Genomic DNA, 24,183 nt, shown 5'->3' with positions numbered 1-24,183 from the left:
AATACCTGTGGAGTGAGGGAATTTATTTTTTTCCCCCAGACCCATGTAGCTCTGAAATTGAGTAACAAAAGAAGGCTGCTTAGAATCTTTCCCTATTCCTGCTGTCTGAACCACCCTCCTCCTCCCAAAGAGAGAGAGAGAGAGAGAGAGAGAGAGAGACAAATGGTGGGAAGGCTAGGTCTTGTTGGGTGAGTACCCACTGCCTCTTTCATTTAAGGTGGCACTCTACTTCTTTCAAATAGGAAATTGCCAAAATGGATGTCATCGGCTGCTAATTAGATGTATTTTAACTGCAGGATCATTTTACCAGCTAATACTGTTATTATGTGCTTCAATGTGAACCCATGGTGGAGCTGTTAAAATATGAGCGTGCGGCCCTAGCGCACAGCTAATGAAGCCTGCGGGATCGGTGGAGCTCTCTCCTCGGGGGCCCCAAAGATGGCCAGGCCAGGCCCCAGGCAGAAGTCTGAGGCCTGGCAGCTTCTCAGGACGTGCCCCCTTGATTCCCTGTGGCCACCTTCTTTCTGTGTTTTGACCAGGGCCTGACTCCAGAGGAGGCCCTGAGCTCTCCTGAATGGAGGCCACGAGAATCACGGCCTCCTGCCCCCCAAGGTAGGTCACTGGGTCCACCATCCTTGGGCCTTTGAGCCAGCCTAGAAGCACCGAATGACCATGCATTGCAATGTGGCAGCCCAGGCCGCATCACCGTCACGCGGCCCGTGCCCCAAAGCAGGCAGGCCTGTACCTCAAGCACTGAGTTTTCGAGTCTGAGTTGGCTTCTCTCCATCCTCTCTCTCTAGCAAACCGGAAAAAGAGTCCTGATTTCCCGTCGGGGTTGGGGGAGGGTGGCTAGAATTGGGATAGATTCTTAAGCGTGAGCAGTGCATCTGACTTCATCTGCTTCCTCTCTCTCTCTCTCTCTGCCCCTCCCTCCCCCCCTTAATACATAGCATTTTTATCATCCTTAAGACAAAGTAGCTGGCAAAATATTTAAGCGATCCGAAAGAAATGTTTTTATTTGCCCGTGTGCGAATTGGGTTATCTGCCGATCTTGTTTATGAAATTTGGGGCTGCCTTTCCAGCAGTCTGTTCGCCTCTCAAATCTTTCCCGGCTCCCATTTCCATATTTCTGCGTGCATGTTCTTTGTTAATCACTTGGCAAGCGCTTATTTGAATATTAAAAATTTCTTTAATCATCAAAGGCAGGAGCACAGTCTCATGAATATTCATATTTTCCCCCCTCCTCAGACTGGATTCTAGTTCATTACCCTGCAGTAAAAGCCAAACAGCCATCAATCGCCCTCATTACAGGCTCTGGCGTTTTGATTGGCTGCCTGCTGCCCAGAGCTTTTATTTTTTTATTTTTTTATTTTTTTATTTTTTTTCCTCTTTTCCTGTGAGCTGTCTTGTACCTGCCAACAACCCCCCCCCCCCCAAAAAAAAATCAACAATGCAAGAATAAATTTCTCTGGTTGAAAAACAACTTTGCAAACTTGTCAAACAGTCCTCATGGCTTGCTGCTGCTGAAGCGGTCACCACCACTACCTCTCCCCTGCGCCTCCCCCCCCCCCAGCACCACCTCTGTAAGAAAAAAAAAAAGAACCCGGGAAAAAAGGGTGGGGGAGAGAATTAAATAAATAAATAAAAAAGGGAGAAACTTGAGCCTCAGAGATGAATATTTGTCAAGAGAGTTGACGTAAGTTTCATTTGCATAATGACTTTGTACTTCTGCATTAATAAAATTTGCATATGAAGCCATGTTAATTACTCCTGATCATGCTTTTTGCATTCATGCATAGTAATTTTCTCCGACTTGTGAGAATTAATGTCTTGGCATGGGGGGAGGGGGCGCGGGGATTGTCAGGTTTTCTTGCCAGTGGCCCTCGCTCACAAGCGCTCGCTCCCTGTCTGTCTCCCTCCTTGATCTATGACTCATTTTTGCACTATCAGTAGGAGTTCTTGGCTTAAAAAATGTATCAATTGAAGAGCACCAGTAGGGAGAAAAATATATATCTCCTGCACACAGTGTATACCAGAGCTCCTCTCGCTGGCTGGGGATCTGTAGCCCCCTCCCCCGTGGGAGGGGCGCCCGAGGATTCAGCATCCGGAAAGGTGCACGCTCCCCTCACCACCAGGCTGGGGCTCTTCCAGGCGTGTTTTTTTATGTGTCTACACGCCGGTGGGTGTGGGCGTGCTCTCGGGGCAGTGCGCATGTGTGAGGACAGAGCAGGAACATCTGCAGGGCCCCTCTAGAAGGGAGACAGGTTACAGACACCCTCAGAATGGATGCGGCGAAAAACTGCCTCGTACCCTAATTTGGAACCGAAGAACCATTTTAGGGATCTTATTTTTGGATTTCGTTTGTGCCTCTTTGTGCAGGATGCATAGAGCAACATCCTAACCCCTGTGAGCCTCAGTTTCCTCCTTTTGTGAGGGAAGGTTGTAACACCTCCTCCTGGGAAGGCTGCTGGCCTTAAATGATATGATACATGTGTTGATTGTTTCCTTTTTTGATAATGAGAGCCAACTTCCATGATAAGGAGGGGAGCCAGCCAGGGTTTTATTTTTAAGCCACCTGGATCCTGCATAAAGCTGAGATGGCGTCTTGGTGTCCCTCCGCTGTATACCTCGGTGCTGTTCCAATTCCAGAGGGGAACCCACCTAGACCCCAGAAGAAACCATTTTTAAAAGAGTGTCTTGCAGGGCTTGGTCAGGTGCCTTCTAGAGTGAACACCGGACAGACATTCCCTGGCAGGCCGTGGGGAGGGAGCAGGAGAAGTTCCAGAGTGGAAAATAAATGGATGGTGGTGGCCGTTTGTTTGTTGACTGTTCACTGGAAGCCAGGCCCTGGCCAGACTTGTCCTGACCTTCCTTTGAAGGTGGGGCTCTGAGAAAGTGACTCACCCTGGGTCACGTGGCCAGGAAATGGCAGAGGGGATTGGGCCCAGGCCTCTGCTCCAGGGCTGCGTCTGAGCTCCGGGCTTCCTCTGTATGTCGGTCTGTTGTCACCGGGTCTCAAGGGCTCTGTCGAGTGTGTTCTGGATTTCCTGTCTGCACTTTTGATTGCAGGCACTCCTTCCTTGCGGATAGACAAGAGTTGGGACGTGGCCTGGGATTGATTGGTGCTGAGGCCAGACAGTCCTCACCTTGGACTTGGCCATCTTAACCACTTGAACGTGTACAGTTAGTGGTTTTGAGCGTTTTCACGATATTGTGCAAACATCACTACCACTGTTTAATTCCAGAACCATTCGTCATTCCCAGAAGAAACCCTGTCCCCATTAGCCTTCACTACCCCAGCCCTGGCCCCTGGCAGCCACTTGTCTACATTCTGTCTCTGTGGATTTGCCAGCTCTGGATATCTATAGTCACACAATAGATGGCTTCTAGCATCACCTTCTGCTTTTGCTCTGGCTTTGGGACTCCTGCCTTTAGACAGAGTGCTCGTGGATTAAGCTGCTGGGGCGGGGGGGTGTGTGTTGGGGAAGGACCCCCCAGGGCAGAGGTCTTCTGAGAGCAGCTAGAGTGTCCTCTGTGGGCAGCTCAGGATTAGAAGCCACTCACTCTTGCTGCCCCCTCCCCTGCCTCCAATTGAGCCAGCTCCTGGAGCAGGTGGTCCTCAGTGAGGTTGGAATTCGTAATGGGGGCATGAGGAAGCCCCTCTAGGGGGCAGCTTAGCTTGGTCCCTCACCCCTACCTGCGTTGGAGGATGGCTTTGCTTTTACAGACTATAGCCTAACCTGATCTCTCCTTTTGGAAAGATCTGCCCTTAGGTCCTTCCTCCTAACCTTGGAGACACACATTCTGCTCCCTTTCCACCTGGGCATTCCTGGGCACTCCTGTCTACTCTCTCTCAGTCCTGATAAATGGTGGTGGCTGTGCCATGGTTTTCCTCAGAACCAGGGGCCTGGATTCACTCTTTTTCGGCCTTCTGTGGCCTAACTGAGCCCAAGGACCCTCCCCCCCTCCACTTCCCTCCACCCCACATGGCCTTTCGTCTCAGCATCCCGGGGTGCCCTGCTCATCCCAGAGGGAGGCTGGGGGACACAACTGTGTTCAAGTCCCAGATCTCCCTGAGCCTCAGCATCCCCTGTGGGATGGGGATGGTTTTCTCAAACGAGTGAGGTATTGGTGGTGAACTGCCTGTGTGGTAGGTGCTTAGCACAAGGCGGTGTCAGGAGCCTTCCATGGTGTGAAGGCAAGTTGATGTACACAGGGCCAAATGTGCCGTGTCCAGTGCTGGGGGAGGGATTTAGGCAAGGACTGGCTGGGGCAGGCTTCTGGGAGGAGGTGGGTGACACTGGTCTAAGGTGCCAACTTCTTGCACTGAAGCTGTGGCCAGAACTATGTGGGGTCATTGGCCATGTCCTTCCTTCTGGAGCTGGCATGGCCTCAGCAGCGCCCTGGGTCCTGAGCCTCGCCTCATACGAGGTCTTCATTGGTGCAGAGGAGGCCATGAGGCTTTGGCTTCTTGGAAGGATGCGTGCAGGTCTTCTCAAAGGTCCTGGTGCCCCTAGTCCTGGGTAAGACACGATTTGTAGAGGCGGATGCCATAGTGAAAGAGCATTGGTTCCAGAGCCAGGTGGCCAGGGCCAGGGCTGGGGGTGGGGGGCAGTTTTCTGTGGTCAGGTCATCAGTTTCCCGGTCTGTGCAGCGGGTCTCCCAGGCCCTCCACCGGCCTGTTGGGAAGCCCACTCAGGAGGGTCCTGACAGGATCCTGGCCAGAAGTGGGCTTGCGAGGCCCCATGTCTCCCCTGGGTGCAGGGATCCCTCTTGGGGGCCCCGAGGTGGGCAGACCCCCACCTTGCAGACCCGTGAGGGGTGGTGAGTGGCGTCGGGTGGCCTCCTTGGCAGAGCCGGCCCGGGCCCAGCTGCCCTCATCTTGTTGGTGTTTTCTTTTTGTGTCTCTGATGCTTCTCCGCTCAATTATTTACCCAGGGAATTTGGGCTTCTTCACTTGTGGTTTTGGCAAGGGCTTCACACAGATTTTTGCCCTGGTGGTCTCTTAGCCATTTAAGATAAACGGCCAAATCAAACGCAGGCCCTGCCGGGGAGTTGAGGCGAACTGTGGGGCTGGGCGGAGGAGGCAAGAGAGCTCCTGGCCCTGCGGCCTGGCTGTCAGATGGGGGAGGCGTCCCAGCCGGGCCCCAGGCGTTAGGAGGGGTTCTGGGCAGTGCCGGGGGTTTTCTTGGGGGTTGGGGGGTGTTCAAAGCCTTCTGAAAGGCCTCGGGGCTTGTGCGCTGTGCTTGATCAAGCTCAGGTTGCTGAGGAGGACCGTGGGCTGGAGAGACATACCAGCTGGCCGTCTGCCAGGCCACAAGTTAACCAGTGCCCAGGTGCTCAGAGGTAGACTGAGGTGCCCAAGGCCTGTACAGACAGCCCATCCTGATAGAGCAAACGGTGGTGGCTTGGAGCTTCCCAGCTCCTCTAGAGGGGGTGGTGGTGGCCCAAGTTTTGGGGAACGAATCCCCAAAGGGAGCCAGCTCCAGAACATTCCAGAAGCCTCCACATAGTGGGTGGGGGGGGCTTCCTGGGTGCAGGGGCCCTGACCACCTCTTTTGACCGCCCCCCCCCCCCCCCCAGGGATGGGAATCTGGTCCCAAGACAGCCCAACCTGGCAGCTGTGGAAGGAGGACCCCCTCAGGCCACCCCACCCACTTACCTGCAGGGCCTGACACCCTGGGGCGCCCTCCCCCACCACCCCCCCCAGCTCTGGAAGGGTGACCTGCAGCCCTCTGCCCCGGGCCCCTGTCCCATGCCCCGGGTCCCTTGTATGGTCCAGGGCCCGACTGACCAGTCTTTTTTATTGTTTTTTCTCCAGGGCCGTGCAGGCCTGCCCAGCTGCCAGCGACGGCCCCCATAGCTGCCTCCTCCCACCCTCACTCATCCGTGATCACTCCACCTCTGCGCACCCTGGGCGCCCTGCCGCCCTGCTTCCCCCTGCCGTGCTGCAGCGCGCGCCCGGTCTCGGGTGACGGGACTCAGGGTGAGGGTCAGACGGAGGCTCCCTTTGGATGCCAGTGTCAGTTGTCAGGTAACAGACGGCCGCGGTGGCGGGGGGGCGGGCTCCCAGGGATGGCGGGGTGTGCCCGGGGCAGAGCTGGCGGCTGCCTCACCCAGGCGGGCTGGGCAAGGTGGGGGCCCAGGGAGGATGTGCCGTCCCACCCCGAGGGCATTTTGGGGGGCGCACAGGGGAAGTGCTCAAGGACATCAGCGTGCCCCTGTCCGCCATCGGTCAGGAGGTCCCCCGACGCCTCCGCCCATGCTGAGTGTCTCACTCCCAGAATGCATTCCTCCGGCTTCCAAATGTCATCTCTTTGGGCTGTTTAGCTAAAGCTTAATTGGATAACACTTAACATCTGAGGTTTTCTTCTGCCCTCGCCACTACTGTCCCCTCCTCTCCCCCTGCCCCCACCCCAGTCACTGCCCCCACCCTGGAGACACCACTGGGGGAAGACTCCCTAGTCGTCTGTGCACATCGCCGGAGCCGTCCAAAATGCTGAATTTCTCTTTGCCAGAATGTGTTGCCTATTAACTTTGAGACAAAAAAGTCACTCTGAAGGAGCCTTTCAGCTGTGACTGTGGGAGGGATGAAGCCTTGTAGGGTGCCTGTGGGGTGGGGCCATGCACATACCTACTGTGTGCCTCACTACGGGTCCGTGTGGCTGCCCAATATATGGGTGGGCAGACAGGCAGCCACAGCACAACACCCCCCACCTCTCTTCCCAAACACAACCCAGACTCCTGCTGTGGCCTAAGGTCCCTGGAATTTGTGACTAGAGGCCTCCCATCCCAGCCTCTCCTGCTCAGGGCCCAATGCCAGGACGCTGACACAGATACAGGTGGTGGTGAGTGCCCTGAGGTCTGGTTTCCAGGCAGGGGCAGGAACAGAGAAAGGTTGGGGGCGTTGAAGAGCTGGGGTGCAGAGCTGGGGCTGATTCCGTTTGTCTCAGCTTTGTCACCAGGCACATTGTAGGTTTTCTCTTGATGTGGGTAATGAAAACTATTTTTATTGGATAGGTTTTGCTTTCATCGAAGCTGTCCCAAGGGATGGTCCCTGGTGGAGCCACAGCTCGGCAGAAGGCCACAGGTGGCCCCGGCTCCAGGGGCAAGAGCTCCCTAGGCCTTCCTGCTGGTCGGGTGGCCTGCAGCCTTCAGCAGCTCCTGCTGTGATGTCTGGTGGCATCATAGGTATGGGGCTCATGCGTTGAATGCACAAAGCCTAGACTCAAACTGCCCAGGGAGCAGTTGGCACCGCCGGCAAAGAAACCGGCTCTCTGCCCCGGGCCGCCCGGGCACCCGGGATGATTGGGGCTCCCATCCCTGCTCTGTGATCCCTGCTTGCTGTGCGAGGCTGCCTGGTCCATCCAGGTGGTTGCCCTGCTCTCGTGGCTTCCTGTAATTAGTGCTGTAGCCCCTGCAAGCACGCAGGGGGTCGCTCTATCAAAGATCAGCCGGTGTTTCTCACTGCTCGGTCGAGTTCTGTGGTACAGAAACATGATTTCCCTGGCAGAGGTGCACCTGGGACTTCACTTAACCCTCTGGGGCTCTGGCTCTGCTCAGAAGCTACCATGCTGCGTGAGAACTGTCGCATCCCTGTTCTGCAGACAGGGAAGCCAGGGCTCAGGGCGGCCGGGTGGCTATCGTAGAGATGCCTCCCTCTTCCCCTGGAGCCTCCTGCCTCTGCCTGCATCCAGGGGTGTTCCCACTGATTGGCCAGTCCTCCCACACTTGCCCTCAGCCACAGTGCCACCCTTTCCTTCAAGGGACCATGTGTTGAGGGCCTACTGTGTGCGGGATTGCACTGGGCCTTTTCTGTCCATGCTTGAATTTAATTCCTATGGTGACTATAGGAGGTAGGTTCTCTCTTCCCACTTTACAGACGAGAAAGTGAGGCTCGGAGATGTGGAGTTCTCGTAGCCCACAGTCATTCGTTCTTTTATGGAAAGCCCTTTCTTGGGCACCTCGTCTGTAGGCACTGGGCAAACTGAGGTGGAGTCAGGCACAGCGGGTCTGGGCTCCCTGCACCTTGCAGGAGTGGAGATGGGGAGAGTGGGAATGGGGACCTGCAGAGAAGATGCTTGGAAGGGGATGGAGGGCAGAGGTGGGATTTGACCCTGGCTGCTCACCCAGCACCTATTTCATGTCTGGCATTGGCTCAGCTGGCCCAGAGGCCTTCTTGGACTTTAGAACGTGATGCTGTGAGGGCTTAGAGGGTCTGTGAGCAGCCCCCAAATGGATGTCAGTGCCCAGGGGGAGAAGCGAGGCGGGGTGGTGTCTGTACCTGGGGTCTCTGAGACCACCCTTCCCAACCATCCTCGGAGGCCTGCTCTCGGCCTCTCATGCTTGGCTGCGATTTCCAGCGCTGTCCTCCTTCACTGTTGGATCCCCGTTAATTAGCCTGCCTCATGTCCCCCCGTACTTTCCGATGAGTTTCAGTACCTGAAAATATCCTGTTCCGGAGGGTTTTGTCCCTTTGTGGCTTCTGTCCCTGGCACTGGGCTGTTTGCTGAAGTGTTTTTAGTGCCTGTTTAATTAGTAGTTGGAATGGAGTCATTAAATTCGCAGTAACCCGTTAGGAAGAAGCAGTCCTCTGTGAAGACGGAGAGGGGCCACCGTCCTTACTTTGTTTTGTCTCTTTTCAGATCAGGATGCACTGAACCTATCTCTTCAAATTAATGCGGAAAACCCCGGAGTAACCGTGTCTCACACGGGTTAATTGCATGCCCGCGAAGGCATTCACAGTTATTTATAGAAGGATGTGATTTTATGGGGGAGCAAGCCACACAGGTTTGCATGTTTGTGGACCTCTCTGGCTGGCAGCGTCCCAGACGGCCCCGCCTCCTGGGACCGGGACCCCAGACCTCCCGCTGGGCATGGAGGGGAGAAGGGACTTGGGCTCTTCAGTGCTTTTTGACTCTGCTGAGATAATGGGAGGGCTTTGTGTCTGGCCATTCTTGGAAACTGAAGTTTTTTCCCTGAGAAATTTCACGTAGGAACTTCTCGTGGAGTCCAGAAGCTCGGGCTGTGGTCTTGGCCCTTCCTCCACCTGGCTGGTGACCTTGGATGAGCCGGCCTCCCTCTCTGGGCCTGTTTCCTCTTCTGTAATAAAAACCATATATGTGAATACACACATATGTGCAGATCACATGATATATACATAATGTTTGAAAATGAGGCTGCACGTTTGACTTCTAAAACAGATCGTATTGATCTGCCTCAGTTACTGGCTGCTGTGGATGGCTGGGCATGTGACAGGTTCCCGGGGCAGGGCTGGGGTATTCAGAGACCAGTTCAAAAACCTCTGGGCCTTGGCTCCCCTGAACCTTTCCCCATCCCAGGGTCTCCGTGACCTTCAGGCGTCACAGAGTCTATCCACTGCCCGACTGCAGGCTGCTGTTTCCGTGTGGCCCTGTGACCTTGGTCAAGCCATTTCCTCCTTGTGCTTCAGTTTTCCCACCTATAAAATGGGGGTAATGATAGTACGTGCCTTGAGAGATTGCTTTGGGGATCGAATGAGGTCCTCCTGTATGCCAGGTGCTGAGACCGGTGCCTCATGCTGAGTGAGCCCCTTAGAGGTTGTGACTCACGCTTGTGCAAAACGGGTTTTACAGCAGGACATGGTGACGTGTCCAGCACTGTGTGGAATTTTACATCAGGCGGGATCTGCAGCTTGCATTCTTGAAGGCCTTTAGCCTCTTAGCTGGCTCAGATCATGTTACCAGCGTGGTGAGGTGGGAAAAGAACCCAGAAACTTCATTGCATATTTAAGAGCCACAAATGGTCATCAGCTACCGTGATGAGTACGTGCGCTCGGTGAAGTTCAAGGTCTCACGCAAGAACACACAGGATCCCAGCTCGGGGAAGTGGAAGTGTTTGGATTTAATAGAAGGAGTCAGTTGCAGTCATTAGTAGATGCTGAAATCACAGGGCAATCTTGTAAAGTTAAATTCAATTTACTTTTCTCCTGAAATTGTATTTGCTGTGTTATTTAACTAGTCTGGGGTTTCTTGGCATGGGTTAAAGGGACAATAAAGATAAAAGAATACCTGTAAGTAAATAGTAGGGTTTAACAGGAGAATCTATCGTGTTCTCCTCCTTCAATTATATCCCAGTGTTCATTTGTGTTGGTTTTTATACATGGAGCCATCCAATGGGACACTGTGGATTAGACCACCCTAGCTGTGGAAGCTTGATGCAATTAATACAGTCTGTCTGGAAAGTGGCCTTATTTCTGGAAGTTTTATGTTAATGATAGGGTCTGTGCTTTGCACATTTCATACCAGAACAAGAAGCACGCTGTAGTTTCATTCTGAACTGGGTTTGATTAACACCGAAGGATCAGTGGGAAGCCAAAGGGTGATGCGGACCGAGATGGCAAGTCCTCACCAGGCCCCCGCTGGCGCGCCGCCTCTGTTCTGGTGGAGGGGGTGCAGGGGCTCCTCAGTAGAGCATGAGAGCCTCCATGGAGACTCTGGAGGGAGGGGTGAGTATGGGGGTGGGGAAGAAGAGAAGTGAGTGTGGATGAACGGTTGTGGACAGAAGCACTCCGTCTGGGGAAGGTTTGAGACGTGCTCTTGTGATTCCCTCTGCAGAGTCGCGTTTGCTGTGAGTCTTCCTGGGCTAACCAGGTCCCAGTGTCAATGGGGGTTGGCTCACTGGAGGCAAAGGGCTCTCAGGGGAGTCATTAAAAATTTAAAGAGTCATCTGTACGCCTTGCGATGTCTACATTGCCGAGGGGGCTGGTGGTCCAGCATTTACCACCTCTGGGTGACTCTTGCATGCTTGCTCAGTGGATTCTACTCTGGTCTGCCTGCTTCCTGGGATCACAGCACTGCAGAGGCTGCTGTGGGCCGCCTGGCTTTAGAACTCAGATGCCTCCTTTCGTGATTAGGGGAGGTACCAGGAGAAGCCACCGAAGAGCTGTCAGGTCCCCAGCATGGAGGAAGCCGACTCTCTAGGCCGGTGGAGGTGGCAGGGCTTGGGAGAACTCCAGGGAGCCCACTGTCTGGGAGTCACGTCTGCTCCAGCACCTACGGGGAGGCCAAGAGCGTCGTGTTTCTGGGGGCCAGAGGAGTGCGGTGCTGCCTGCGGGGTCGGGGTGGGCAGGGGCACCTACCAGCGTGACTGTCCTTGGATAAAAGGGGTCCCAGCAACGTCCCGGAGAGGAGACCGCTGCAGCCGTGCCAGATTGCATTTCACTCCGAGCCGGCCCTTCAGACGTTCTGAAGGCAGAGCTAAATCAAAGAATTCTGTTCAAATCCGTACAAGATGTTGCTGTTTCTCTGCTCTGACAGGAGAGGCATTTGGAAGTGCAGTTTCTTTCTTTCTTTTCTTTCTTTCTTTCTTTTTTTTTTTTTTTTTATAGCTGTCTTAAAAAGGAGTTTGGCTGTTTAGCACAGCTGGTGCTCATTACATTATGCACTGGCAATAAAATAGCATGTGTAATTAATTTTTAATGCAGCGCTGGATGCAGCGCTTTAAAGCAGTTAGTGGATGTGAAGAACCAGCACTGGCCACCGACATCAGAGATCTCAAGGCAGGCGGCCACGTTCTGCAGCTTTGAAGGGAATCTGAAAGTGGCAGCGGAGCCTGGGGGCCCCTCCACGTGGAGCAGAGTCATCCAGAAATGGATTCACTTTGGGTGACCTGAGAGGCTTCCGTTCATCTTGAATGACCGAGGACCAGGGGTCCGTCTGACCCCTTTAGGCTCTGCCTGCAAGGCCGTGTTACCCGGCTTGAGTTCAGGCTGTAAGCTCGGGAGGGAGACCCCCTCATCCAGCTGAAGCCACGTGAAGCACATCTGATTTGGCAGCAGAGAGTCAGTGGTTGCTCTGGGGAGCCCTGCCCACTTAGCTTCTGGGACCCTCAGTTTTGCCATCTGCAGTGGGAAAAAGCCTCCGTGTGTCCGAGGTTGGAGACCCGTGGCTCCCGCGGTTGTGCTTTGATCACTGGCTGCCCCACCCCTTCCCAGGGCCCTGTGACATGGATTCGTGTTTGAAATGAAATGTCATCGTGGACACAGACGGCGGGGAGGGTTGTAGGCACCGTGGGAAGCTGAGGGCTTGGGACCATCTCGGTTGTCCTCCCTGTGACATGGAGGCACTGAGAGTATCCCTGCACTGGAAGTTCCACTGAGCGTCCACAGCTGAGCACCAGCGTGTGTGGAAGCAGAGGCAATAGGTGTGACAGGGAAGAAGGAGGAAGGTGGACTGTTGAGAAGCCTTGGGTCCCCCCCTTGCCCGATGCTCCATGCCAACTTGGCTGTCCTCCCCATGAAGTTTTGCTTCCCGGGAAATCACCACCATCACTTCCAGTGACTTGCCAGTATTTCTCTGGGGTCCTCTATGTGCCACCACTGTCCTGGGCACTTTGCACACGTCACTAAGGCCACCTCTATCTTCATCACTCCCCGAGGAAGAGGAACCTCCCCTTTTGCTCCTGAGGATCATGGGAGCTCCTGCTGCTTTCCCTTGGGCTGCAGAGTGACTCAGACAGGGGCATTGGAGATGCAGCTCGCAGTGGGAAACCAGACCACATTCGGGCATGGTCCTGGGAGGGTCCCCAAGGTCTTCCTTCACTCACTGGCCCTGCTGATGCCTGATCTGGGGCAGGATGCAGGGGTCCCGGAATGAGCTCAGTGGGGCTCTTGCCATGGTGGTCGGGCTGCACAGTACTGCCTTTCTCCGCTGAAGGAAATAGAAAGGACTGGGCTTCCAGGAGCAGGGAGGGTTCTGCAGATCTTCTGGAGGTTTTCCTGTTGGGGAAGGTGAGGTCAGATGTCGGACGGCTTCTCCTAGTGTGTGACCAGAGACAGATGTGGGTGTGGCCGTGGCCTGGAGAGGTCCTGCTGACCTGGCTTAGCTCGGGGTGTTCCCGAGGGGTCCAAGCTGTGAGTGACGGGCACATGGGAACCAACCTTCTCAGGCTGCCAAAGGGAACTTTGGCATAAAAGAAGAGCCTTGGGGCATCAGGAAAGATGTTCTTATCTCATCGCCTTCAAATTGGGTTTCTGGGGTCTGGCTGGGAGGCAGAGACCTGTGGTAGCTGGCCTCACCGTGGCATTTCCCAGGTCTCTGTAAATCCGTATCTTCAGGTTCCCAGCACCCGAGCAGGCGAGGCCCTCCCTCCCTGTAGGTGCTCGGGAAATGCTGGTGGACGGTGAAGACCCAGGAAAGGCGGTATTCTTGTCTGCAAGACAGGAGAGACACAGAATGCTCTTAGTTGCCTCCTCACTTTGTGTGTGTGTTGTGGGTTTTTTTTTTTTTTAATAATTTATTTTTAAGTAATGTCTACACCTAGCAGAGGGCTCAAACTCACAACTCCCTAGATCAAGAGTCGCTCGCTCCATGGACTGAGCCAGCCGGGTGCCGCACCTCCTCACTTTTTGTATATGGTCCCCTAGAAGCAATTTTTCTTCACTGGAGAGAAACAGATTTCTGTCCTCTTTAAAGCCTGAGGTGTTCTTTTTCTTTTCTTTTCTTTTCTTTTCTCTTTTCTTTTCTTTTCTTTTCTTTTCTTTTCTTTTCTTTTCTTTTCTTTTCTCTTTTCTTTTCTTTTCTTTTCTTTTCTTTTCTTTTCTTTTCTTTTCTTTTCTTTTCTTTTCTTTTTTTGGTTAGGGGAACAAAACATACTTGACTTTTTAACCCGAGGGCCAGGCAAGGTGGAGGGGCTGTGTACTGTACATATTTCACAATCAAACCCAAATAGTCTAAACCATGAAATAGAGTTTATCCAAACATAATCAAGGCTGGCCAATTTAATCCAAAAATCAGTGGGGAGAAAGCCTTGGTGGGCAGGGGTCCCTCTGGGTAGGATTTCACACATAGCCTGCTCTCACACCTGAGGGGGACTGTTGCCTGGGCCTCTCTGCAGCCCCCCCCCCCCCGCCTAGGGCTTGGCATGTGACCATGGTGTATGGACAGCGGGGGCGGAAGCCTCAGCCATGGCTTCCTCTCCCACCAGGGTCTTTCTTACACTTGGCAGTGGGGCCACCAGGTTATGGTCATGTTACCATTTCCTAGATAGTCAAGCTTCCCGTCACCTCCTTTCTTGGGCAGTAACCTAGTCTGTAGCTCACAGGTGAGGAGACGGACCAGAGAGGTGATGGAATGTGCCCGAGACTGTACAGCTGGTGGACAGCAGAAGTGAGATTTGAACCCGGGTCTCCTTGGGTCCCAGGGACACAGCGTGCTGCTGTCCTTGCTCCCTGGCTCCCAGACAGCCCTCCCGCTGGCCCTCCACCTGGCAGGTGTGAGTGGGAGCCCCGGAGGCAGAGGAGGCAGAGGCGGGAGCTACCCAGCCGTAGAGCGCTGCAGGCCTGGCCCCAGCCCTGGATAATGAGAATGCAGGTACTTGATGGTTTCCACAGAAGGAGTCAGAGGGCTCAGGACTTCTTGAAAGAGGTTAATGCGAACATGGAGCCACTGCCTGCAGAGACAGGGGCATGTGGCATCTCTTCGTAAATGCAGACAGTTTTAATTACTGCCGTTGTCAACAGGAGGCAAGGAATGGCCTCTGGGACAGGCCCATGGGGCGCACGCATCGGCCCTTAGAGCTGATTTAGCCAAGCTACCCGGTGCGCCCTCTTCTTGGGTTTCCTTGTGCTTTATGAGCAAGTGCGTGGTTTTGGTGCTGCTTTGATGGTAAAAGGAGCCATTGCTTGAGGGCCTACCCTGCGCCCCAGGCTCTGTGTGCACCCGTTCCTCTCCACTCATTTTTTCTCACAATGGTGTGAGGATATGTCTGTGGGATTTTTTTTTTAATTTTTTTTAATTTTTTTAAATTTTTATTTATTTATGATAGTCACAGAGAGAGAGAGAGGCAGAGACACAGGCAGAGGGAGAAGCAGGCTCCATGCACCAGGAGCCCGACGTGGGATTCGATCCCGGGTCTCCAGGATCGCGCCCCGGGCCAAAGGCAGGCGCCAAACCGCTGCGCCACCCAGGGATCCCTTTTTTTTTTAATTTTACCATGGTAAAGTATGCAAAAGTTACCCTTCTAACCACTTTTAGGTGTAAGGTTCAGTGACATGAGGTACATCCCTGCTGTTATGCATTCTGCTCCCGCCACCTGCCACTCATCTCCAGAACATTCTGGTTATCCCAAACTGAAACTTTGTTCCCCCCAGAAACATAAACTCCCCCATTCCCCTTTCCTGTGTTCTACTTTCTGTCTCTTACAAGTTTGACTCCTCTGGGTATCCCATGTAAGTGGCACGAGACAACATGTCTCTTCCTGTGACGGGCTCATGTCACCCTGCCCGGTGTCCTCGGGTTGGCTATAGTCCAGGTGAGGATGTCCTTCCTCCGTAGGGCTAGGGACACACCACATCACGTCTGTCCATTCGTCCTGTGACGGACACTGGCCATTGGGAACAGGGCTTCGGTGAGCATGGGTGTGCAGCGAATGCTTGGAGACCCTGCTTTCAATTCTTTCCGGTGTCCAGCCAGTGGAATGGCTGGACCGTGTGGTCATTCGTGTCTCACTTCTTGAGAAATTACCCACCTGTTTCTTGCAGCAGCAGGGTGGCACCATTTTACGTTCCCACCGGCAGGGCTCAAGAGTCCTGTTTCTTTACCTCCACCCTGACCCCCGAGACTCCGGGATGTAGATGACAGCCAGCCCAAGTCACGTGCTTGAACATCAGTCTGGGGTGGAAGCGGCTCCTGCCGAGTGTAGACGTGGTGCCGGTGGCTGTGCTCCTGGGCCAGCATCCTCAGTACCTACCCTTCGAGGGTCTCACCCTGGGGTAAGGGCCTCTTGCGTCTCTCCTAAGTGCTTCCCAGCGACGGCCCGTCTCCCAGGCTGCTGATTTTCAGCAGTCAGCTAAACGTTCTGCTAGCTTGAGAGTTTGGGGAAGAAAATTCTGCAAGTGGACAATTTTCACTTTCCTTTCTGCTTTGTCCTCAGGGAGTTAGCTTGGGCTTGGTTGAGCAGAAAGAGCCATGTACTTTAGCCCCTTGCTGGATTATAACACCTGGGAGCAGGGGCCAGCCGGCTGGTGTCCTGGGGCCCACCGTACCCCACCACTCCTGGAGCCTCTCTGGGTCCCTGTCTCCTGAGGGGATCATTGTGCCAGCCTGGCATCCCCAGCTGGGCTGGGAGGAATTGAAGATGGGGCATCCCCAAATTGGACTGTGGGGTGACTTGCTGGGTCTGCCTCTGTGATCAAGTGGTCTTGGGGTCCTTGGTGCAAGAAGAGGGAGAGTAATTGTGGGACTGCAGTGAGGATTATCCCATGGGGCTGTGGTTTCTGTAGCCCTGTATTAGTTCCTAGAGCTGCCAGAGCTAATGATGACAGGCCGGGTAGCTTCCAACAACAAAAATTTGTCATCTCACCGTTCTGCAAAGCCACAAGTCCAAAGTCAAGGTGTCAGCCGTGCTGTGCTCCATCCTGAGGCTCTGGGGGTGGGGGTGGCGGTGGGGGTGGGTCGGAATCTGTCCAGGCCTTCCCCAGCTTCTGGTGGCTCCCGGCGTTCCTCGGCTGTGACCGCATCCTCTCGCTCTGCCTCTGTGGTCATGGCCTCATCCTTGGGGCCTGTCTTCTCCTCTCCCAGACAATGAAAACTAAAAGAACAATTGTCATTACATTTAGAGCTCACCCGGATAATCTAGGATGATCTTTTCTCAACTCCCGAACTTAGTTACCTCTATAGTGATCCTTTTTCCAAAAAAAGGTCACAGTCCTAGATTCCAGGGATTTGGCTATGGACATTGCATTTGACGGGGGCGGGGGGGGGGCACCATCCCACCCACCATGTACCCCTTGCTGGATTATAGGCCCATTTGGAGCAGGAACCCCAGTGTGCTGTCCTTTGCGAACTACCAAGGTTGGGGACCAATTCAAATATATGCAGGGCATCCCCTGAAAGTATACTGGGTTGAGCCCACAGCTGGTCTCCCCAATGAGAGGGCTGGATGTGCCTTGCCCCAGTGATTTTCAGATGCTGTCACCTTTGGGCAAAACTCAGACCTCCAGGTTTTATGGAAGATGGTTCCCCCCCAACACCACCACAATCCTGCCCCTGTGCCAAGTCAGAACATAGTTATTAATGGGGTGAGGGGGTGGCCTTAAAAAAAAGGCTGCAGTGATTATTATGAGAAAAAATTAGCAGAGTTGAATAGGAACTAAAAATAGCTGGACACATACTTGCCTATAATCTCTTTTCTTAAAGAAAATAGAATTATTTTTGTAAACCGGGTGCGAGAAGCCAGGAGCATCTTCTAAGACGCGTATCTTTTCAGGAAGAGCAGCTTGGAGCCCACTGGAGTGTGATGTCACCAAGCCAGGCTGCAGAGGCTTGCAGAGCCAGGGGGAGGGGTGAGGTCAGAGGGTCGGGACCCGGCCCCGGGGCCCCCGTTTCGCTGAGCATGTGTTTCACGGAGGAGAGGCTGGCTGTGGCCTCTGTGGCTGTGGGTTGCCTGGGATGTTTTGCAGCCACACCCCATCAGGTGGCTAGTAGCACTTGGGAGGACGGGAAGTCCTCGGGGGGCCAGGATGGCCAGGGGGTCCTTCTGGGCAAGGCTGGCCTGCCTCGCCATCCAGGCATCATCCGGGTCTGAGCGGACCTGCGAGAAATAAGCAAGACTTGAGGGAAAACATTCCATGGCTTTTTTATTTGGAGCCAAACATTGCCTCATGTAATATCCTCCCTGGCTTTTCCCATTGCCTCTGCCAGGGTCCTTGGGCCTGGCACAGACTCGTAATAAAGGCCCTGTGTGTTTGTGTGTTTACATGTGAGTGTTTGTGTGTGTATGAGTGTATGTGTACACAGTATGTGTGTGTGTGTGTGTGTGAGTGTGATGTGTACATACGTAGGTGGCTACGTGTATGCATGTAGTTGTACGTGTGTACATGTGAGCGTGTGTGTGGGTACACGTTCATGCGTGTGTTTTTTTTGTGTGAGCACGTATGGTCTGTGTATACACGTGCGTGTGCATGTGTGCATGCATGTGTGTGGTGGCGAGGGGGAATTATCGGCACAGCAAGGGTCACCTCCCCCCTGCCCAGTGCAGGGTGTTTATGGTAGAGGCGCTTTGATTATTTTCCTCCCTGAACTTTGTAATTCTCGCTGGACTGCGGTGTGCGATCGAGTTTCAGTACCAAGGCCTGCTGAGAGGCGTTGAGGGCGGATCTCTCTCTGGGGATGAATTTGTCTTCTCGCTACCTTCCAGGGGAGGCCACAGCCCCTGCCTGCCCCGAGCTCAGAGAGAGCCCGGAAAACGTGGCTGGTGCTGGCGTGAGCCACGCAGGAGTGTGTGCCTGAGGAACACCGGCTTTGGAGCTGGGGGGCCCGTCTGAAACCCCAGCTCTGACATTTCATTTCCCAGCTCTTTGACCTTGGCCAGTGACCTAGCCTTTAGGAACCTTGGTTTCCTGGTCTGTAAAACGAGGTGGCAGTCAGTGGGATGGGCAGCACTTGGCTAGACACTTAGCGTGGGCCTCACCCTCCACATCCCTCACCCCCAGCTCTGCAAGGAATGCCCTGCCATTCCCATTTGACGGATTTGGAAACTGAGGCAGTCTGACTTCAGAATCCTTAACTGCTTCATTATACTTAAAAACCTTCTCGGGTCCCATCATGCCACCTCCAGCAGCGGCTGGCGTAGAAAGGTGGTAAGTAGTGGCAGGTATGACTATAATGTTTTTATTGTCGTTATAACTATAATTATTACCATCACCGTCACTATCATTGGCGTTTCCCTAAGAGGAGGGATTCCAGCCTCCACGTGGCTTTCCCCCTGGTGGCTGAGGCCCGCCTCCTGCAGAGGCTGCTTTCCAGGGGGTCCTTTCCATCTTTCAGACGGCTGAGATGGGGCAGTCTTACCTGGCATCCTTTGGCCCCTCTCTCTCATCTTCCCTCCTCCCTTTAGGGTTTGTGGGCATTTGAGGTTTCAGAAAGTCTTTCTCCTCTAATTGAGGTAATGAGCACCGTATTTCCAGAACCGCTGCACTAAAAGTCAAGTGCAAAATGATGGTTTTCATTTGTTGTTCTCTCTCTTAATATGCATCTCTTTAAGGAGGGATTGGCTGAAAGCAAACAGCTAATAACCTATGGATTTATGGAGTCAGCGCAAGCGGGCTTAATAAGCTTTTATACCTGGAACCAGCGTTCTGTCTCTTTAAGTTGAAACTCCAACTTGCTTGGTATTTTACAGTGCCTGGTTTCATTTATGCTGGAGCCAGACTTACTATGTGAGAGCCGTCCGCATGCTGGAATTAGTCTTAAGCTTGCTTCTGTGGCGTTGCCAAATTCCATGTTTGTGTTTTATTTAGAATTCTTTTCACGGCCAGCCGATTCTGTTCCGGCACACACAGGCGCTGTTGCGCCCCATGGAGAAAATAAGCAAGCTTGCGTTTTCTTTGGCAGAGGCCGCGGCCACAATAGACTGCGGTCTCCGAAACATTTTTTAAAAGCTATTTTAACCCATAACAGATGCATAAAGTCGGCACAGGCATGCCAGTTTTCTTAGTTTTAATTAAAAAATAATTACAGTCTAATGGGATGTTAGTGACACATTTGGATGAATGGTGGGTGACATTATCTGCAACTTATAAATGAGTGCCTCTCCCTTGGCCGGAGCAGAGGTGGGGAGGAGTTGGGAAGGAGATCTGGATATCTGTTCTTCATTGCAGGGTGGGGGTGGGGGTAGCGGGAGGCGTCCTGGGCACTGTGGGGTCCGGTGGGAGCCTTGGTGAATGGTGTGCAGCACTCGGAAGGGACATCCTGCTGCGGCCGGCCAGGTGACAGAGCTGCCAGGATGCAGCGATGAGTGGCCCAGGATTGGTGGTATTTTGGCGCATCCTCCATCCTGACGTGCTCGATTGGGAAATTCTCACCTGCAGGGGCTCATCAGCATGGTGAAGGTGGTCCCTGGGAGCTGTGGCCTCAAATTGGCTTCTTGGCCCCGACAATCCCGCTTCCCCCCCACCCCCCAGGACCCCATCAACTAGAAGCATGTGTGCACTGGGGGACCTGCTGGGGGCCATGCAAATAAGAAGATACATCTAGGAAGGTAAAGAAGCAGAAAAGCCGTCTTGCCTCGTACTGCTGCTTCAAGAAGTCTGCACCCCAGATGCTCCTCCTGGGTTCAGTTTTTATGTAAAACTTGACACTCATCAGAATCCGGAGTAGAGTGTGGTGGGTTGGGACGTCCCTGGGAGGCAGGGTCTCTGTGGGGACTCAGGGCAGGGATGTGGATGTGGGTGTGCTCACTCTGCCAGGAGGGAGGGATCTGGGAAGGGACGGGCATTATTGGGGCTTCTGTGAAGTCTCGTTACCTACACCAACTAGGCAGCTGGGGATGGCCATAGGTCTTTCTGGCCTCTGAGCCTTGGATTTATTGGCCTGTGCCTAGGGTGAGGACCAGGCCTCAAGCAGAGAGAGGAGTCTGTTCTAGGGTTCAGTATCCTGGGAGCTGGCTCTGCTGGAGGAGGGTGCCATAGGTCGGGATGATGGGGTGTACCTCTGCCACAGGCACTGAGAGCTGCGATATCTGGAGTCTTCCAGACCAAGAGGAAGATGCCCAGCTCAGTGGTGCCCTTGCATCCTTCGTGCTGGTGGACATGCCCTGCGGGGCCCCTGTGTAGCATTGCCAGATGCCCTTTGAGTGGGCATGGCTCGGGCAGTGCCCCAGAGACAGGCAGGCACTGGCCACAGGCCACCACACTGAGCTAGGACCTGTCTGGCTGACCTCAGACCCCATGCTTTCCCCCCTGGGACCTCCTGCTCTGGGCAGGCCCACGGAGGACCCATCCCGTGGCTCACAGTGGGTTCCAGGAGAAAAAGGGACAGACCGAGGACCTTTATTTTTACTTTCGCGGGGTGTTGCCACTTACTGTCGGTGGAGTAAAATGAATACTTCTTAGACAATGTTTCCCTGAATCCAAATTCCTCAGAAGTGAAAATTAAGTTCCTCTATTAAAAACATGAGTCATACCAGCCCAGATGAGTCGTTGTGGCGTTCCTCGAATTTTTGGAAGGGAAACATCGCATTCATGTTAATCCTTTCAATTATACCTCATTGCTGACAATCCGCTGGGCGTCTTGCGTCGTTGGCCTCTGCAGTCTGGTTGCTGTGGAGCCTTGCACACAGCACCTGAGAGAGGGCAGGCCCAGGGCCTCAGTTTCCCTCGGTGCAGGCGCTCCTAGGTCGGGGAGCCTTACTGTTACGTAACTCAGGGCTTCTTCCTTCGTTCCCTCTGCAAGGCCTTGGGTATCTCATTGCTGCGAATGATTAATGTCCAGTTGAAAAAGGTTCCACGTCTGTCTGTTCATGTGAACTGGAAGCAGATGGGAGTGGAGTGGGTTCCCTGCTCCATGCCTGGTCCCAGGGTCCCCTCTCTGTGGGGTTCCTGCTCAGGTGACGACAGTGCAGACAGGCTAGGTTTTGTTCCCTCTCAGAAACTGGTCTATAGAATTGGTATCCTTCCCAGGAACCTCCAGGAACCCAGTCGGGGACCAGGGCAGGGAGGTGTCCCTGGTAGGGGCCGGGAGGGGACAGACCCAGAGACTTCTTACTCTGGGGGGAACAGCTGGGCATGCTGCCAGGGAAGTGAGAGAGTGCAATGAGGCTGTCGCCTCTCACTGTGACCAACCAGGCCTGGGCCACAGGTAGGCTGACCTTTGGCCCCAGAGGCAGCTTGCAGGGGGCAGGCAGGGAGGGAATGTCCTCTGGGAAACTGCAGCTTTGTGTATTTAAGACTTGCAGCTCTGCAAGACACAGCCCGGAGTTTGTCTCTCCCGCTTTGGGTGTGCCACTTGAGTTTTGGAAATTGCCCTTTGGAGATGGTGGGAGGGGGGGTTCCATTTTGCTTTTGCTTCTCTTTATTCAGCAGGATGCTCCATCCTGCCTACCGCTCAGGTGAATCCTCCGGTGGGCGGAGCAGTGAGTGCTGAGGGATGTACCTGACGACAGAGGTGAGTGGGCCACATCAGAACAAGGGAAGTCATTGGCCGGAAGGGCACAGGCTTTTGGATTTGGAATCCCATGCAAAGTGTGGTTTCCGAGTTTGGAACCATCACTTTGAGGGGGATATGGAGCACTGGGGAATTGGGGTGGGCAGGGCTTCAAGTTCATTTACTTCTATTAAGTTGAAGTTTCCTCTTTTTATAAGAAGAGAAAGCCCACGTAGCTGATGAGAAAGAAGCAGGGGCTAGAAAACAGGATTTGCTTACTCGTTATATTTCCCAGGAAATAAGCAAAGGTTTAGAATGGATGGGACCAGCTGCGAGGGACTCCAGAGAGTGGGGAAGAGTGTGATGAGAGCCCCTGGGTGGGAGGTGGGCCAGTGTGTCGGAGCCATGGGGCCCCTATGTCAGCACATTTGTTTATGTTAAGGAGGTCAGGGGAGCAAGAGTGATGGACCCACGTGTCTGGAAGGAAGTGTGTGTATGTGTGTGTGTGAACGTTTGGGATCAGGCTCTGCAGCCAGCACCTCCGAGGTGCTTTGGAAAGGGTCAGGGAGCAGAGGAAGGTGCACAGGACCAGGAGGGAGTGAGTGAGGTGCCCAGATGACACCTGAGTGTGACCACGGGCTCTCCTGAGCATCTGGCATCCTTACTACTTTGGGTGCACACAGGCTGCCCTGAGGGTGCTTCCAGAGGTAGAGCCTGGTGGGCAGAGAGCCTGAGGTGGCCCTGGCTCTGCCCTTTCCTCACTGGATGACCGTGGCCCTTCACCACTGTCTTGGGTTCCTCCCTCACTGAAGATGATGGTGTAACTTGCAGGGTGTGTCCCATTGCTTAGTACAGGGCCTGGCCCACAGAAGGCCCCAGCAAAGGGAGCGATTGCCGATCTCATGACGATAGTTGTCACAGTAGGCAGAGGAGAAGGCATGTTCTCTGCGGTGACCCAGGGGTCTGCAGTGCTGTACACAGTTGAGCTGAGCGGGTGGTGGTGAGGGCTGGGCTCCCTCCCACCTCGGGGTCCTCCTGTATCCTAGATATGGAGACCCCAGGTTGAAGAGAGTGTAAGTCACCCCTTCTGGTCCCGTGTGAGCTGCTCTTTGGGGCTGCAGTTACGTACCTGGCTTCCAATTTCCAGGGGCATCCTCGTTCCCAGGGGGAGCCTCTCCCTCTGTGTCTCTGGGCCACCTGGAGTCCCCTGCCAGGTACTACCTTTCCAGTCTGCTGGCTTGTGTTTCTCTCTTGCCACAAATGGCCCTCCACACCTTGCCATGGGCCCAGACCTCAATATACCAGTTTCTTGGTCTTGGGGTGTGAGCTGCTTGAGCTCCTTGGGGGCCTGTTCCAGGTCTAGAGCGAAGGGGCTGGAGCCAGGGACCTGGCTAGCTGAGTAGAGAGATCTATTCTCAGTAACTTCTCCCTGGAGAGAGCCTTCTCAGTAAACACCTCTGCCGTCAAGGTGGACTGGAAAACTGTGCCCTTGCATTTACTGTGACTCAGAAAGCCCAGAGATTTATGGAAATTTTAGGCAACTCCTCTTCCCTCCGTCCCTGGCTTCAGCCACTCTTTTGGAGCAGCTCTTCCGGCTCCCCTGTCTTCTACAATCCTTGTTATGTCTGTTCTTGTTTGTTTCTCCCTGAAGGAGGGGGATGCTGTGGTCCAGAGATGCTGCAGGGCGGGGGTGGATGCAGCACGTACACCTCCATGCTGCATCTGGTGCCCGTGGCAGACATCGCTACTCGATCGCAGCTCGCCTGTCCTCTGGGTGGGGCCCTCCCAGGATGCCTTCCCTCTGAGGAAATGGGAGAGAAGACACAGCCCATGCCGTTTGCTCAGCCCCTGGAGACAGTGACTGTGAGCCTGCGGGTCTTTGGACCCCTGGTGGGGGGAGCGTTGGCTGGGAGGCCTCAGCTTAAGTGTGGCAGTTGTAGAGGTGCTGGCTGACCCGCCAACCGCTGCTGCTGCCAGGGTGCACCTGCCCCCTCCTGGGCCAACTGCTGTTGTGTGGTTTTGCAGTTGGGGTGCAGAGAAGGCAGGGCTCTGGCCTGGGGTCACTGACTTGGGAAGAGACAGAGGGGATGCTGGACCTGGCCAGTTCAGCCCCAGGGCTGCCACCTCTCCTGCGAGCTGCAATCTCTGGGGTCCCGCCCCCAGCACCCCCTACCTACCCCTCCAGGCCTTCCTCTGGTTCGACTGCCTGGAGCAGCGGGTGCCCCGTCCCCAGGTGGGGCAGGCTCCCGAGGGCGGTGTATCCCAGAACCTTGTTGAGATC

At 54.2% G+C, this 24,183-nt stretch overlaps 1 protein-coding gene across 4 annotated transcripts in view; it reads left to right on the top strand.

Annotated features, from left to right (window-relative positions):
- The window catches only part of BCL11B (BCL11 transcription factor B), a 92,419-nt gene that overhangs the window by 35,338 nt on the left and 32,898 nt on the right, over positions 1–24,183 (top strand). For 2 of the 4 annotated variants that reach the window (XM_072839881.1, XM_072839882.1), the window contains one exon: positions 5,822–6,034. The exons of the other annotated variants lie outside the window; for them this stretch is intronic. In XM_072839881.1, the coding sequence (XP_072695982.1) occupies positions 5,822–6,034 (213 nt within the window). The remainder of the gene's footprint in view (positions 1–5,821; positions 6,035–24,183) is intronic. 4 annotated transcript variants of the gene reach the window in all.

The sequence above is a fragment of the Canis lupus genome, chromosome 9 (assembly GCF_048164855.1).
Source record: "Canis lupus baileyi chromosome 9, mCanLup2.hap1, whole genome shotgun sequence".
NCBI lineage: Eukaryota > Metazoa > Chordata > Mammalia > Carnivora > Canidae > Canis > Canis lupus.
The sequence above is the reverse complement of the archived record's forward strand: the minus strand, read 5'-3'. Positions and strand labels throughout refer to the sequence as shown.